The following is a 12,060-nucleotide window of genomic DNA, read 5'->3' as shown; positions in this document are numbered from 1 at the left end:
AAAGTATATTGTTTAACTAGATTACAATACTTCCTCCGCTTCTTTTTAGTTGACACATTTCTTTAGTCACGTTTGCCACTACACTTATTCAATCATTAATATCTTTAATTATCGATAAGCAAAAATTATGAAAAGTTGATATTTTGAAAGTATATAGCGTGACGAATCTAACAAGATCCTACATGACTATATTTTTCATTATGTATATAGCACAAAACACGGTCAAAGGGAGGTGTGTGAATAGTGCTAAAGCCAAAACATGTCAACTAAATAAAAAACGGAGGTAATATTACATAAGATAAAGCCTCGTTGACTTTACCTTATTTTATTTGTTAATTGAAATTAATTTTGTTGAACAAAAAATTAAATATTACGAGTACTAAACTGAAATTATTATATTTTCTGAAGTGAAAGTTCAGATACTAATCTTAAGATAGACATTTTATAGATATATATCGCATGATTTTTAATTATTGAATAACACTGTATTTATCATACGCAACCTAATCACATACTAGTGATACTACAAGAATCATATCTCCATAATTCACAATAAAAATTGATAATTTTTCTCAAAAAAAAAAATTATAATTTTCCTTTCTGGAAGCCGCCACCTAAATAGAACTTCGCCGGAATTAGAACTTTCAACAAAATCAAAACCTTCTAAAAATCCAAAAAAAGAAAAACAATAATTAAAAATATACAGAGAAAAGATAAAAATAAACCCAATATTTATCTAATCTTTAGAATTAATTAAATTAATTCCTCTTTTATATAAATATACTCAACCCCCCCTCTTTCTCAACACTCCCAACAACAACAACAAAAAACCCAAAAAACTTTTTCTCTCTCCTCTCACCTCCTAACTTCCTTCACTTGCTCTCTCTGCCTCTCCCAATTCAAACTCAGAAAAGTACAGTACATACTTTTTTTTCTTGTTCCCTGTTTTTATTTAATTTTCCGATCTATCTAAATTGAATTGAAATTGAAAAAGATGGGGGGAATTTCAGAAGAATATAAAGCTTTGTTTATGGAAGAAACAAGCTTTTATAACCGCATTGTATTGGGATTTGCTTTGCCGTCGATGATGTGGGATTTTCTTCCACATTTTTTACAAACTTGGCTCAGAAACTACATTGGTGGTGTTTTTTTGTATTTGGGTTCTGGTTTTCTCTGGTGCTTTGTTATTTATTATTGGAAGCGCAACCTCTTTATTCCTAAAGGTAACTTCTTTTATTTATTTATTTATTTTTTCGCCCTTCAAAATTACGTTTTTTTTTGTTAATTATAGTGTGAAATTAATGTGATTAGTCGGAAATTTGGTTGTTAATTTTGTGTTGAATAATTCTAATTAGTTAGATAATTTTTCACGGCTTTTTCACGGCGTGAGTTGTATGTATGTGGTTGAGGTTTGTTTTTTTAAACGAGGTTATTTGATAGATATAGAATCGTCATTATCAATAATATTAGTCAATACTATTAAGTAAGTAAGAATTGACATTTTTGACATTCGAATTTGTACGGATTTAAAGAGTGATGTCCAACATTATCAATGGTTTTGCTGTTATTGACATTATGTGTTTGTTTTTATAATTTGGCTAATTTATAATCTACTAAACTTAGGACTAATTCGGTTTTAAGCCGAGTCAGGCTCCAATTGGGTGGCGCTGCTATATTCTAGAAACCCGAGACCTTTTAGTCAAAGGGAGAACAACTCTTTTACTAGTTGATCTAAACACTTGTTGGTATTCGCTTAATTAATTTAGTTGGTGGTGGTGGTGGTCTGTGGGCGTGTGTGGGCCCCGGGGTGGGGTGCAGAGGTGGTTAGTTAAGGAGTGAAAGGTGTTAATCTCATTTGATACGAGCGTTTTTCGTGTGGACTTTATTATTTTGGTTTTTCAGGCTAAGCGAATGTTATGGTCAATTTAAGGGTATTTCGGTATTCTGGTTAATTAAAAATTAATAATAATGAAAAAGATTAAAATCTTGGTTCATGTAGTCGATCCTATTTTTAATCTATGGGTTAAATCTGTTAATCTACCCCATAAGTAGACCATAAGACATGATAGAGTGAAAATAGAGTAGGGTCAATCTTGTGACATACTGTACACCGTATGTCATACTTGTATTTATAATTAATCATAGTAGATAAGTAGATGAAAACGTGAATCATGTATTTTTAAATGTAAAAGGAATGGTGACAATTTTTGGACAAATCCTTGAAAGTGACACTAATATCTATAATATGCTATTCTTATACAGTATGCTTCAATGTTTTAGAATGTGTTATAGAGTTTGGCCATTTCGAGGGTATATATGTTTTGCTAATTGCATCATTAATTTATGTGGATTATCGAAGATTCCTTCATATAACTATATAATATAAGAGGTTTGCTGTTTGTTTACTGTCGGAATCTTTAAGGTCTTGAAGAAGTCAATAGGGGAAGACCATTGTTCTTTTTTGTCATTTTGGTGGTTTAATTTAATAAATCCACAGAACGGGGGCTTATTATACTCGTAATAGATTTGAGATATGTTTCTTGAAGGTAAGTTTCTAATAGTCACAATTCACAAGCGTAGTTTGCTTGCATTTTGATTAGATTACTACTAGATCGGACGTAATCTTAATCTTAAGACGATCTAAAATAAAAATGTGACATACTCCGTAGTCCGTACTACGGAGATATTAAGGACAATGGGATGTGGGATGTGTCATGTGAGGTACAAGTCCCTAAGAGGTGGTCAAACCAGGAGATATGTAGTTGACTATCTGAGTAAAAGAGGCTTTTGTTGGAAGCTTCTTGAGAACAACAAACTACAATAGACAATAGTTTTGGTCTTCTAGTGCGGCCTTTCGAATAGGATTTCTATTAACTACCATATTTTTTTGGTATACTTTGGCATCTTCATAATATGTCTAAATGCTACCTTTATAAAGCTACTAGATGCCATTTTATATAAAGTATTTTTTTAAGGGGTTTAATTTTATTTTTATATACAACTTGTATGTGAGATCTTTAGAAAGCCATATGCCTTGTAGTAAAGTTGGCCCTTTTTTTTAGGGGTTTAATTTTATTTTTATTATGAGTTTCATTAATACGTTTTTAATAGGTTGGTGGGTGATGAATTATAAATTTTTTCGTGGTTACGTGGAATGTCATAAATAAAAATCAATTTGGAATTTTTTTTAGTTTAGTCAAATTTTTTATCTACTGATCATCTGGTTTATTATATTTTAGATTGCATACCATCAAAAAGAGCTATGTTATTACAAATTGGAGTGGCAATGAAGGCTATGCCTTGGTATACCCTTCTTCCAACGATTTCTGAATATGTTATTGAACAAGGCTGGACAAGATGTTTTCCTCGAATCAGTGACATCGGCTTGCCAGCCTATGCGGGATATTTATTGATTTATCTTTTAATCGTGGAATTTGGAATTTACTGGGTGCATAGAGAATTACATGACATAAAACCACTTTACAAGTATCTCCATGCAACCCATCACATTTACAACAAGCAAAATACTCTTTCTCCTTTTGCTGGTAAGTTAATTTTAACAGTTACAAATGTAAAATTTTAAATATTATTTTTGAACTACTCTTATGTTTCGTATTCATTTTTGATTTGCAGGTCTTGCATTTCATCCCCTTGACGGCATTTTACAAGCCGTGCCTCATTTCTGTGCGCTATTTGTTGTTCCGGTTCATCTTACAACTCACATAGCTCTTATTTTTATTGAAGGTTTATGGACAGCAAATATTCATGATTGTATTCATGGAAAAGTATGGCCGGTTATGGGTGCTGGTTATCATACTATTCACCACACCACTTATCGGCATAATTATGGACATTATACATTGTTGATGGACTGGATATTCGGAACCCTTCGGGAACCTAAAATCGGTGAGGTTGATTATGAGCCAAAGAAGGTTTGCTAATGTGTAGTCATATTAAAATTGTATTCATACATTTAATTTGTTTTAGTGGAACTCTTGGTTGGTTTTTGTTCATCTCCTCATCGAACCAGTGTAAATTATTTTTGGTTGGTGATAAATGTTTTCATTTGAGGATTATAAATTTACTATAGGAAGGGTTAATTATTAGGAAAAATATTAGGTTTAGATTATAGTTTTTTTTTTTTTTTTTTTTAATAATTTTTTTTATTTATTTTGAAATTCTATTCATAACCTTGTGTGAAACTTTACAAATTATAATTTGTTTTATACAAGGAATTTGATTGTTTATATTTGAAACTAGACTTATATAGTACTCGTACTAGTTTCGATGTCAAAATAAAAAATCTTATATATTAGCACATGTGGACTCTTATCCTAACATTCTCCTTTACATGATTAATTAGATTATGTTTCTTGTTGGGCTCTCTTTGGACCTCTAATAACTGATACAATCACAATTGTTGGCTACTTGTTACAAACAGATCTTCAAATCCTTTTCATCTTGCATACTTCAAATAATTGTCTCCCTTATGACCCTTATTAGGAGCTGAATTGAACTGTATGAGAACAAACTCTAAGTGTTGTTAAGGACTTATTGGTCGAGATCATCTTAAGTTCTTAACTGTGTATCGTGGACATCTATTCATCATTGTAAAAACAAAGGAAAAGATTGGTAATGGTGGCATGAATAGCATCCATGATTATCACCTACTGCACTGCCACAAACTAATCTCGAGTTGTTTAAGAATGATGACACTGTCACTCCCACATTCTACCATAAATCACTTTCAGTTTAACTCATAATGAGTGTCATACTAACATATATCTATGAGTATTTTTAATAGACTATATGAATGATCATTGCCACTATTTATTAGTGGCTGTGTTATAATACTCGTATACTCATATGTAATAATCATTTACTAGGTTTATATCACTATGTATCTAGCCAAAATACCAACATAATGAGTTGCGATCATCATGAAGTTTTTGCATGCTTTATCGAATGATTTTGATGCATATTGTTCTTTGAGTCTTGTTTGAGCTAAATATAAATATACAATTTGTTAGTGCTGATGACATAATAAGTGTATCATAGGAGGAATGGATGATGTTGGGAGAACTAAGGGCTTGTTCCGATTTAAATAATGATCTGATTATGCATCAATAGTGATTATTCTTGTTAGCCATGAGATAATGATACTTTTTCACAAACAAAGGTTCATACTGAAACGAACAAAGGTTCATAGTGAAACAAAGAACAATTGTAAATAAAAAAAAAAAAACACAATATCTTGATAATGGTAGGACATTGTGGCTCTATCTATACCAATTAAATTGTTTTTTTTTTTTTTTTTTTATTTTTTTTTTTTTTTTATTTTTTTTTTTTTATATGTTTTCAATCTTTGCTACTAAAAAAAAAACACTAAAAAAAAAATTATCAATGGTAATCTTCAATTAGTAAAACTCAGTCAGTGGTAACATTAATGACATTAATTCATAATTATTAGCCTAACCGTAGTTAGCTTAAGGCAAAATGACTAATATAACCCTATTAATTAAATAAAAAAAAATTAAAAAAACCCTTGCCACCCCAACCACAATCCACTGCCAGCGGCGGCCACGGGCGGCGACCCCCCTCCCTCCCATCTCCTAGCGCCGGCGCAGTGAGCCTCTCCTTCCCTGATTCCCTCTCCTCCCTTGATTCCCAGCCCAATCACCATCTCCTTCCCCGATTCCCGCTCCTCCTTCGATTCCCAGCCCAACCACCATCTCCTTTCCCGATTGACCTTTCCTCACTCGATTCCCAGCCAGCCACCATCTCCTTCCCCCGATTCCCTCTACCCTCGATTTCCAACTCACCCAAATCAAACTACACCACCAACAAATCCCCAAAAACCTCGTCGATCTCGACTTAGGGTTAGACAACCTGCAATGAAAATCTTGAAGCAATTTGCATCAACCATGCATTGACGAAATTCCATCAGCTTTTGATTTGAATTTTAAGTCGTTTTTTGCTCGATTCATGGTATTTTAGGGGATTTTCATCGATTTTTGTTCGAAAATGGGGTTGAATCGAATATGGGGGATTTTAACTTAGTATTTCTGGGGTTTTCAGTGAATGCAGGTGGGGTTGAGGAGGTGGAAGGACGGTTTTGAAAATGGCGGTGGTGAAGAAGGGGGATTGGGTGGTTTAGGGGTTGCAACGGCAAGGGGGGTTCAGCCCGGCGCCGGGGAGGGGATCTAGGTGGTCGCGACTGGCGCCGATCGGGATAAGGGGTGGGGCTGGGGCTAAGCAGGGGGTGGCGGGGAAGAAATGGGTGTTGTATTTTTTTCAATAAGGGTATTTTAGGCAATTTTCTTGTAAAGCATTAACCTTGGTTAAAATTTCCTTAAAATGTTTAACTAATGTTACCACTGAATAGTTTTATTAATTAAAGATTACCATTGATAATTTGTTTTTTTAGTGTTTACCATTGAGAAAAATAGAAACCTTAAGATTACCATTGAGAATTTCCCAAACATTTAACCATCACAATTCAACGAAGGAGCCCCAGTTGATCTCAGAGATAAACATTCTAATTTATCTCCTCTCACAACTTTATGTGTTGAAATCTGTGCCACTTTATTATTTTACTTTTATCATTTAAAAAATAAAAGAAAATGATTAAATTGTGAGAGGAGATTTATTCACAGCATTTATCTCATAGAGAAACTTGAATTTACCCTAATTCAACTATTAAAATCTATGTTTAGGGCATGTTTTCTTACGTTGAAATTCAGTTCAGTTCAGCTGCTAATTTCCTTCTCTTATAAAATATTTATTTCACTTCAGTTCAGTTCAGCTGAGTTCAGTAAATGAGAACAATCCCTTAGTATACACATACAAATTTACGAAATTGACAAAAGCCCAATCGAATCTAAAATAATCCATACTAGAAAAACGGGATCGGATATTTGGATCAATGATCAATTCAATCGGATTCTATCTTAAATTCTTAACTACAAATGGATCGAGCGCTATATGAATATGGTTAAGTCAAAGATGAAGGATAGCAAATTTTCGTGGATCAGGTTTATGCCACCAAATTTTTCTCAGTAGCATCAACCTCAATGACTGCAACATTTTTTCTATCTCCTTCTTCAAACATCCAATCAATTTCAACCCCATTTCTTGATTCTTTCTCTTCTTCACCCTTTTCCTTCTCCACTAAACCCCTTTTCCTGAAAATCCCCAAACCCCGAATATCTCCCTCTTTTAATGCTTCGTCTTCCTTCCTTCAAATTCGGTCCTTTATCACCAAAAACTACAGAGATTATACCACTGAAAATGATGAATTTAGTGAAGAAAATTATGATGATGATACTTATAATGATTATGAAGCTACAAGTTCAGGTGGTAATAAGGTTAAAATGCCCACTGCTCCATGGATGAAAACTCCTCTTTTTCTTCCATCTGATGAAGTTCTTGACCTCTCAAAACCCAAGCAGAAGAAGAAAACCTCCATTGATGAAGCCCAGAAAGCTGATAAGTCACTTACTGAGAAAATTAGTGGAAGGAAAGGTAAAAAGGTGGTTAAGAAAATTGTTTACAAGATTGAGAGGCTTCAACCTGGCAATGATTTGGTTGATACCCAGAAAAATTGGGATAAATCCCTGAGAATTTGTGATGATACCCAGCAAAATGATACCCAGAAAAATTGGGATGATACCCAGAAAAATTGGGGTGATTTTGGAGGTGGGTTATCGTTGGGTGATAGTGGGGAGTCAAAATTGAGGCGTAAAATGCCATGGGATAAGGAAGAGAAGCTGGTTTTTAGGAGGATGAAGAGAGAGAAAGTGGTGACTGCGGCTGAATTGAGTTTGGATGAGACATTGTTGAAGAGATTAAGGGGAGAAGCTTCAAAGATGCGAAAGTGGATTAAGGTGAAGAAAATTGGTGTTAATCAAGCTATTGTTGATGAAATTCATTCAATTTGGGCTAACAATGAGCTTGTTATGCTTCAATTTGATTTGCCTTTGTGTAGAAATATGGATAGAGCGCGGGAAATTGTTGAGGTTTGTTGCTAATTTAGTATAATAGTTTCCTTAACATACTATATTAAGGTGCATATAATGAATTTTGTTGCCAAATTTTATGCCATGGAATATTATCTTGTATGAATATGTGATTGGTTAAGTAAAAGATTGATAATGTATGTTTACTTATGTTCATATTAAACTTGATCATGATATGGTGTTGCTGTTTTTCCATACTTGCAAGTGACTTGTAGTTGCAAGCATATCTTACCTATTTGAACTTGATTATATTTGGTTACTCCTATTGAATAATCATAATCAATAGTGCTGTTTCCGGCGACAATAAACTTAGTAATTCATTTAATGTAGGCTGAATTTGATGTAGTAATTACTTTTATGTATTCAGATTAAAACGGGAGGATTAGTTGTGTGGAGTAAGAAAGATAGTCTTGTTGCTTATAGAGGATGCAATTACTTTTCAAGGAAATTGTCTCCAAAGGCTTATGTTCGACCAAAGTTGGATATAAACATGATTATGGACGGAGAAAAGGATTCTCTATCAGCTGGGCTATTGATGGACAGGAATTTGGGGATTAAGCCAGGTGATAAGTCACTGTATGAGAGGGAAGGTGATAGATTATTGGATGGATTGGGACCTCGATTTGTTGACTGGTGGTACCCGAAGCCTTTACCGGTTGATGGGGATCTTCTTCCAGAAGTAGTTCCTGGATATAAGCCTCCATTTAGGCTTTGTCCACCTCGTGTTTGGCCCCAAGTGACGGATGCTGAACTGACATACCTGAGGAAACTTGCTCGCCCTTTACCAATACACTTTGTCCTCGGTATTTTCTTGGTGACTCTGTGGCTAATGTTTCGTTTTAGTATCTTAGTTATGTCACTTGAATGGACTTTATGTGATTGGATAACTCTACTCTTATCTCAACTTCTTGACTGTTAATTTATATTTCTCGCTAATTTATTGGGGCATTTTATTTTAGTAATATGTTAGTGATTTATAGGGAGTATTAGCTAAGCTTTTTTTTTTTATGGCCTATTAAAATTCTGATAGATTTTACCAATGAAAATATAATCATGCAATCTTAAGCTTAGATTTCATTGCTATTTTCTTCCAAAGAATTAGGAGTTTTCCTTGGCTTATCTTAGCTTCTTAATTTGTTGAGAAACCTGAGTAATAAGTTGATGAATTCTGTTGAAGTATGCTAGGTACAACAAGTAGCCACTCCATTTTGCTCTTTAAATTTATGTTTCTTGTAATATTTGATTTTCTGAAATTCTTTCCACTTTATGTCTGTAGAACAAAATCTGCAGTTCATAAGTGTTGAGATACTTGAGAATACGGTTAACTTATATTTGCTCACTGCTAAAATTTCGCTGCTTACTATACCTCTGCAACTGCTTCCGCTGAAGTCCCTGTCTGGGTGCTGCAGTTGTAACCAGCCCTGCATATTATTGTATTTGTGTTCGGTGTGCTAACCATTGTATAAGTAACTTTTTCATTGTCTTTGTAATTCTTTAGGAAGAAATTCTAAACTTCAAGGTCTAGCTGCTGCCATCTTAAAATTGTGGGAGAAAAGTTTATTTGCCAAAATTGCTGTGAAGTGGGGTATTCCAAATACCAAAAACGAACTCATGGCCTCTGAACTCAAGGCAAGTCATGTCCCATAAAAGTATGATACTGTAGTTTGTATGTCAGACTGTCAGTTATGACTTCAGATGCATAAGCTCTTGATTGGGTCTTTTGTTTGTTAAATGATCATTACATTGATAGTTACATAATGAAAATTAAGATAGCATACAAAAATCAAAGGCTGTCTTTTGCGACATGATTGGTGAGAAGATATTATTTTCTCGTGAATTCGAATGGCTTTCCGGATACTCGTGCAAGTGTGCATAATGATACAGTTATGTTATACCTTGTATGTATTTACTCATTAACCAGTCCAAATAGCTTCTTTGACCAACTAATATCTAAGAATGATATTATAAGGCTTCATATATGATGAACATAATGCCAATCAGACTTTAGAGTAGAACGATCCCTTAAGGATAAAATTCTGAGTCATACTTCTGATATAAGTGAGAAAGATTATAATATATATTATCTGCAGCGTCTTACCGGGGGAGTTCTCCTACTACGTAACAAGTTCTTCATCGTTCTCTACAGAGGCAAGGATTTCTTACCAAGCAATGTTGCAAATGCGGTAATTGAGAGAGAGATTGAGCTCCAGCAGTGGCAACTCCATGAAGAAGATGCACGACTTAAAGCAGCTAGCGTTGTTAATTGTAGTGATGAAACTACAACAGATAAAAGTATCAGTGGTACATTTTCAGAATTTCAACATATACAAACGATTTCCAGGAATGTACACCACATCAACAGAGAGGCCGAAATTGAGTTTGAAGCTGAGAAAAAAAGATTAGAGAAGGAATTGAGAAAGCAAGAGCACAAATTTGCCATTGTGAGAGCCCATTTTAATTTGGTTCCTTATCTTCTCCTTAGGTTTCATTTAGCTGAATATATTTTTTACTGATCCTGCAGCTCAAAATCAAAATCGAGAAAGCAGAAAAGGATCTAAGGAGAATAAATTCTGCCTGGATGCCTTCTGAAGAAGAGCTTGATCAAGAAATGATGACTGAAGAAGAGAGAGAGTGTTTCAGGAATATAGGTTTGAAGATGGACAGATTTCTAGTATTGGGTAAGGAATGACATTTCATTGGTGCCCAATTCTCTGTCTAATAATTTTATATGTTTGAAATTTTTGTCATTTATTTAGCTCATGGCGTGCAGAATGTCTAGTTAGGATTTGTTTAATAATCTTCTTGTAATATCAGGGAGGCGAGGGGTCTTTGATGGAGTGATAGAAGGACTGCACCAGCATTGGAAGCACCGGGAACTTGTGAAAGTTATATCAATGCAGAAAACATTCTCGCAGGTCCTTTCTACTGCTAGAACGCTGGAAAGAGAGAGTGGCGGGATACTAGTATGCATCAAAAAGCTAAAGAAAGGCCATGCCGTTATTATTTACCGTGGGAAAAACTACAAGCGTCCCATTGATTTTGGTGGAAATCTCCTAGATAAAAAGAAAGCATTGAAAAGATCCCTAGAACTTCAAAGACTAGGAGTGAGTATATCACTTAAAACTTGCATTTTCGTTTGATTTTGGTGTGAAGTATATAGAATGAATGATTTATATGTTTTGTTTTCTTATTCATCAGTCCCTTAAATTTTTTGCTCATCAAAGGGAATACGAAATTGCAGATTTGAAGCTCAAACTGGTAAGTTTGCCTTGATTTTTTAATTTCAAATCTTATTCTACTTCTATCTCATGCCCACAAACTTAATTAAACCATTGCAGGCTGATTTAGAGAAGAGGCACAACAAAAAATGATCGGACTCTGAAACCTGTATGTGCACAGAAATTATATCTTCATTGAAGGTTGAAAGGAAGAATTTTGTACCGCCAGCCATCAAGAAACTTAGGTCAAGTTGAGGCATTAAAGGTAGAGGTATCAAGTGTAGGATTTTGAAGAGTTAAAGCTCCAGCGCTTGTGCTCTCGGAAAATGCCTCAAACATGGATTACTCCATAGATAATGAAGTGCCTGCTGCATAAATTTAGCTGACGAAGCATTCCTAATCTACATTGTGGAGTTCTGTTCAAAACACACGAAGTTACACATGAATATCTTATGATAGATTATTCTTCTGTGATGCAATGTTGTCAAGAGTCTGAACAAAGTTAACACTATTGTACAGCTGGGGAATACTATTCTTCTTTGATCTAGGTAATGATCAGAAAATGAAAGTTTGTGTTATAATTGTACATGCTCTCTATATACACATGTTATAATCTAATTAACCAAATAACATTTGCTTTTAGTTTTTGAAGTCACCAACATGGCAACATCCATATACTGCTACATCTGGAATGTCAAAATAATGTTTCCAATATTACCAGAGCCTGAATCACCAATTGGCGTTTACGTGCTTGATTATGCACATTGAGGAAAGTGTTTTTTAAAATAAGCTTTAATACTTGTTTACTTTCTGGAAAATAATAC

General features: G+C 34.2%; 2 protein-coding genes across 2 annotated transcripts; both read left to right on the top strand.

Annotated features, from left to right (window-relative positions):
* Positions 1 to 748: 748 nt before the first annotated feature.
* LOC145556556 (delta(7)-sterol-C5(6)-desaturase-like) lies at positions 749 to 4,084 on the top strand. The gene is made up of 3 exons (XM_081618212.1): positions 749 to 1,223; positions 3,240 to 3,545; positions 3,634 to 4,084. The coding sequence occupies exons 1-3, from the start codon at positions 995 to 997 to the stop codon at positions 3,939 to 3,941; spliced, it is 843 nt and encodes a 280-aa protein (XP_081474338.1). The 5' UTR covers positions 749 to 994; the 3' UTR covers positions 3,942 to 4,084.
* A 2,890-nt stretch (positions 4,085 to 6,974) lies between these two features.
* LOC145642267 (chloroplastic group IIA intron splicing facilitator CRS1, chloroplastic-like) lies at positions 6,975 to 11,866 on the top strand. The gene is made up of 8 exons (XM_081693386.1): positions 6,975 to 8,018; positions 8,386 to 8,821; positions 9,517 to 9,647; positions 10,109 to 10,459; positions 10,540 to 10,696; positions 10,833 to 11,122; positions 11,217 to 11,276; positions 11,357 to 11,866. Exons 1-8 carry the CDS (start codon positions 7,074 to 7,076, stop codon positions 11,387 to 11,389), a joined length of 2,403 nt encoding a protein of 800 aa, XP_081549512.1. The 5' UTR covers positions 6,975 to 7,073; the 3' UTR covers positions 11,390 to 11,866.
* Positions 11,867 to 12,060: the final 194 nt, after the last annotated feature.

Source organism: Chenopodium album, chromosome 8, assembly GCF_948465745.1.
Source record: "Chenopodium album chromosome 8, dcCheAlbu1.1, whole genome shotgun sequence".
NCBI classification, from domain to species: Eukaryota; Viridiplantae; Streptophyta; class Magnoliopsida; order Caryophyllales; family Amaranthaceae; genus Chenopodium; species Chenopodium album.
This window is presented reverse-complemented; position numbering and strand designations above follow the sequence as displayed.

Bases quoted from the DNA above. Each gene is read 5' to 3' on its own strand.
- LOC145642267 (XM_081693386.1), top strand. From the start codon at position 7,074: ATGACTGCAACATTTTTTCTATCTCCTTCTTCAAACATCCAATCAATT. The intron at 8,822-9,516 runs GTATTTTCTTGG...GTAATTCTTTAG, and splicing joins ACCAATACACTTTGTCCTCG to GAAGAAATTCTAAACTTCAA. The intron at 11,277-11,356 runs GTAAGTTTGCCT...AAACCATTGCAG, and splicing joins CAGATTTGAAGCTCAAACTG to GCTGATTTAGAGAAGAGGCA.
- LOC145556556 (XM_081618212.1), top strand. From the start codon at position 995: ATGGGGGGAATTTCAGAAGAATATAAAGCTTTGTTTATGGAAGAAACA. The intron at 1,224-3,239 runs GTAACTTCTTTT...ATTATATTTTAG, and splicing joins CAACCTCTTTATTCCTAAAG to ATTGCATACCATCAAAAAGA. The intron at 3,546-3,633 runs GTAAGTTAATTT...TTTGATTTGCAG, and splicing joins TACTCTTTCTCCTTTTGCTG to GTCTTGCATTTCATCCCCTT.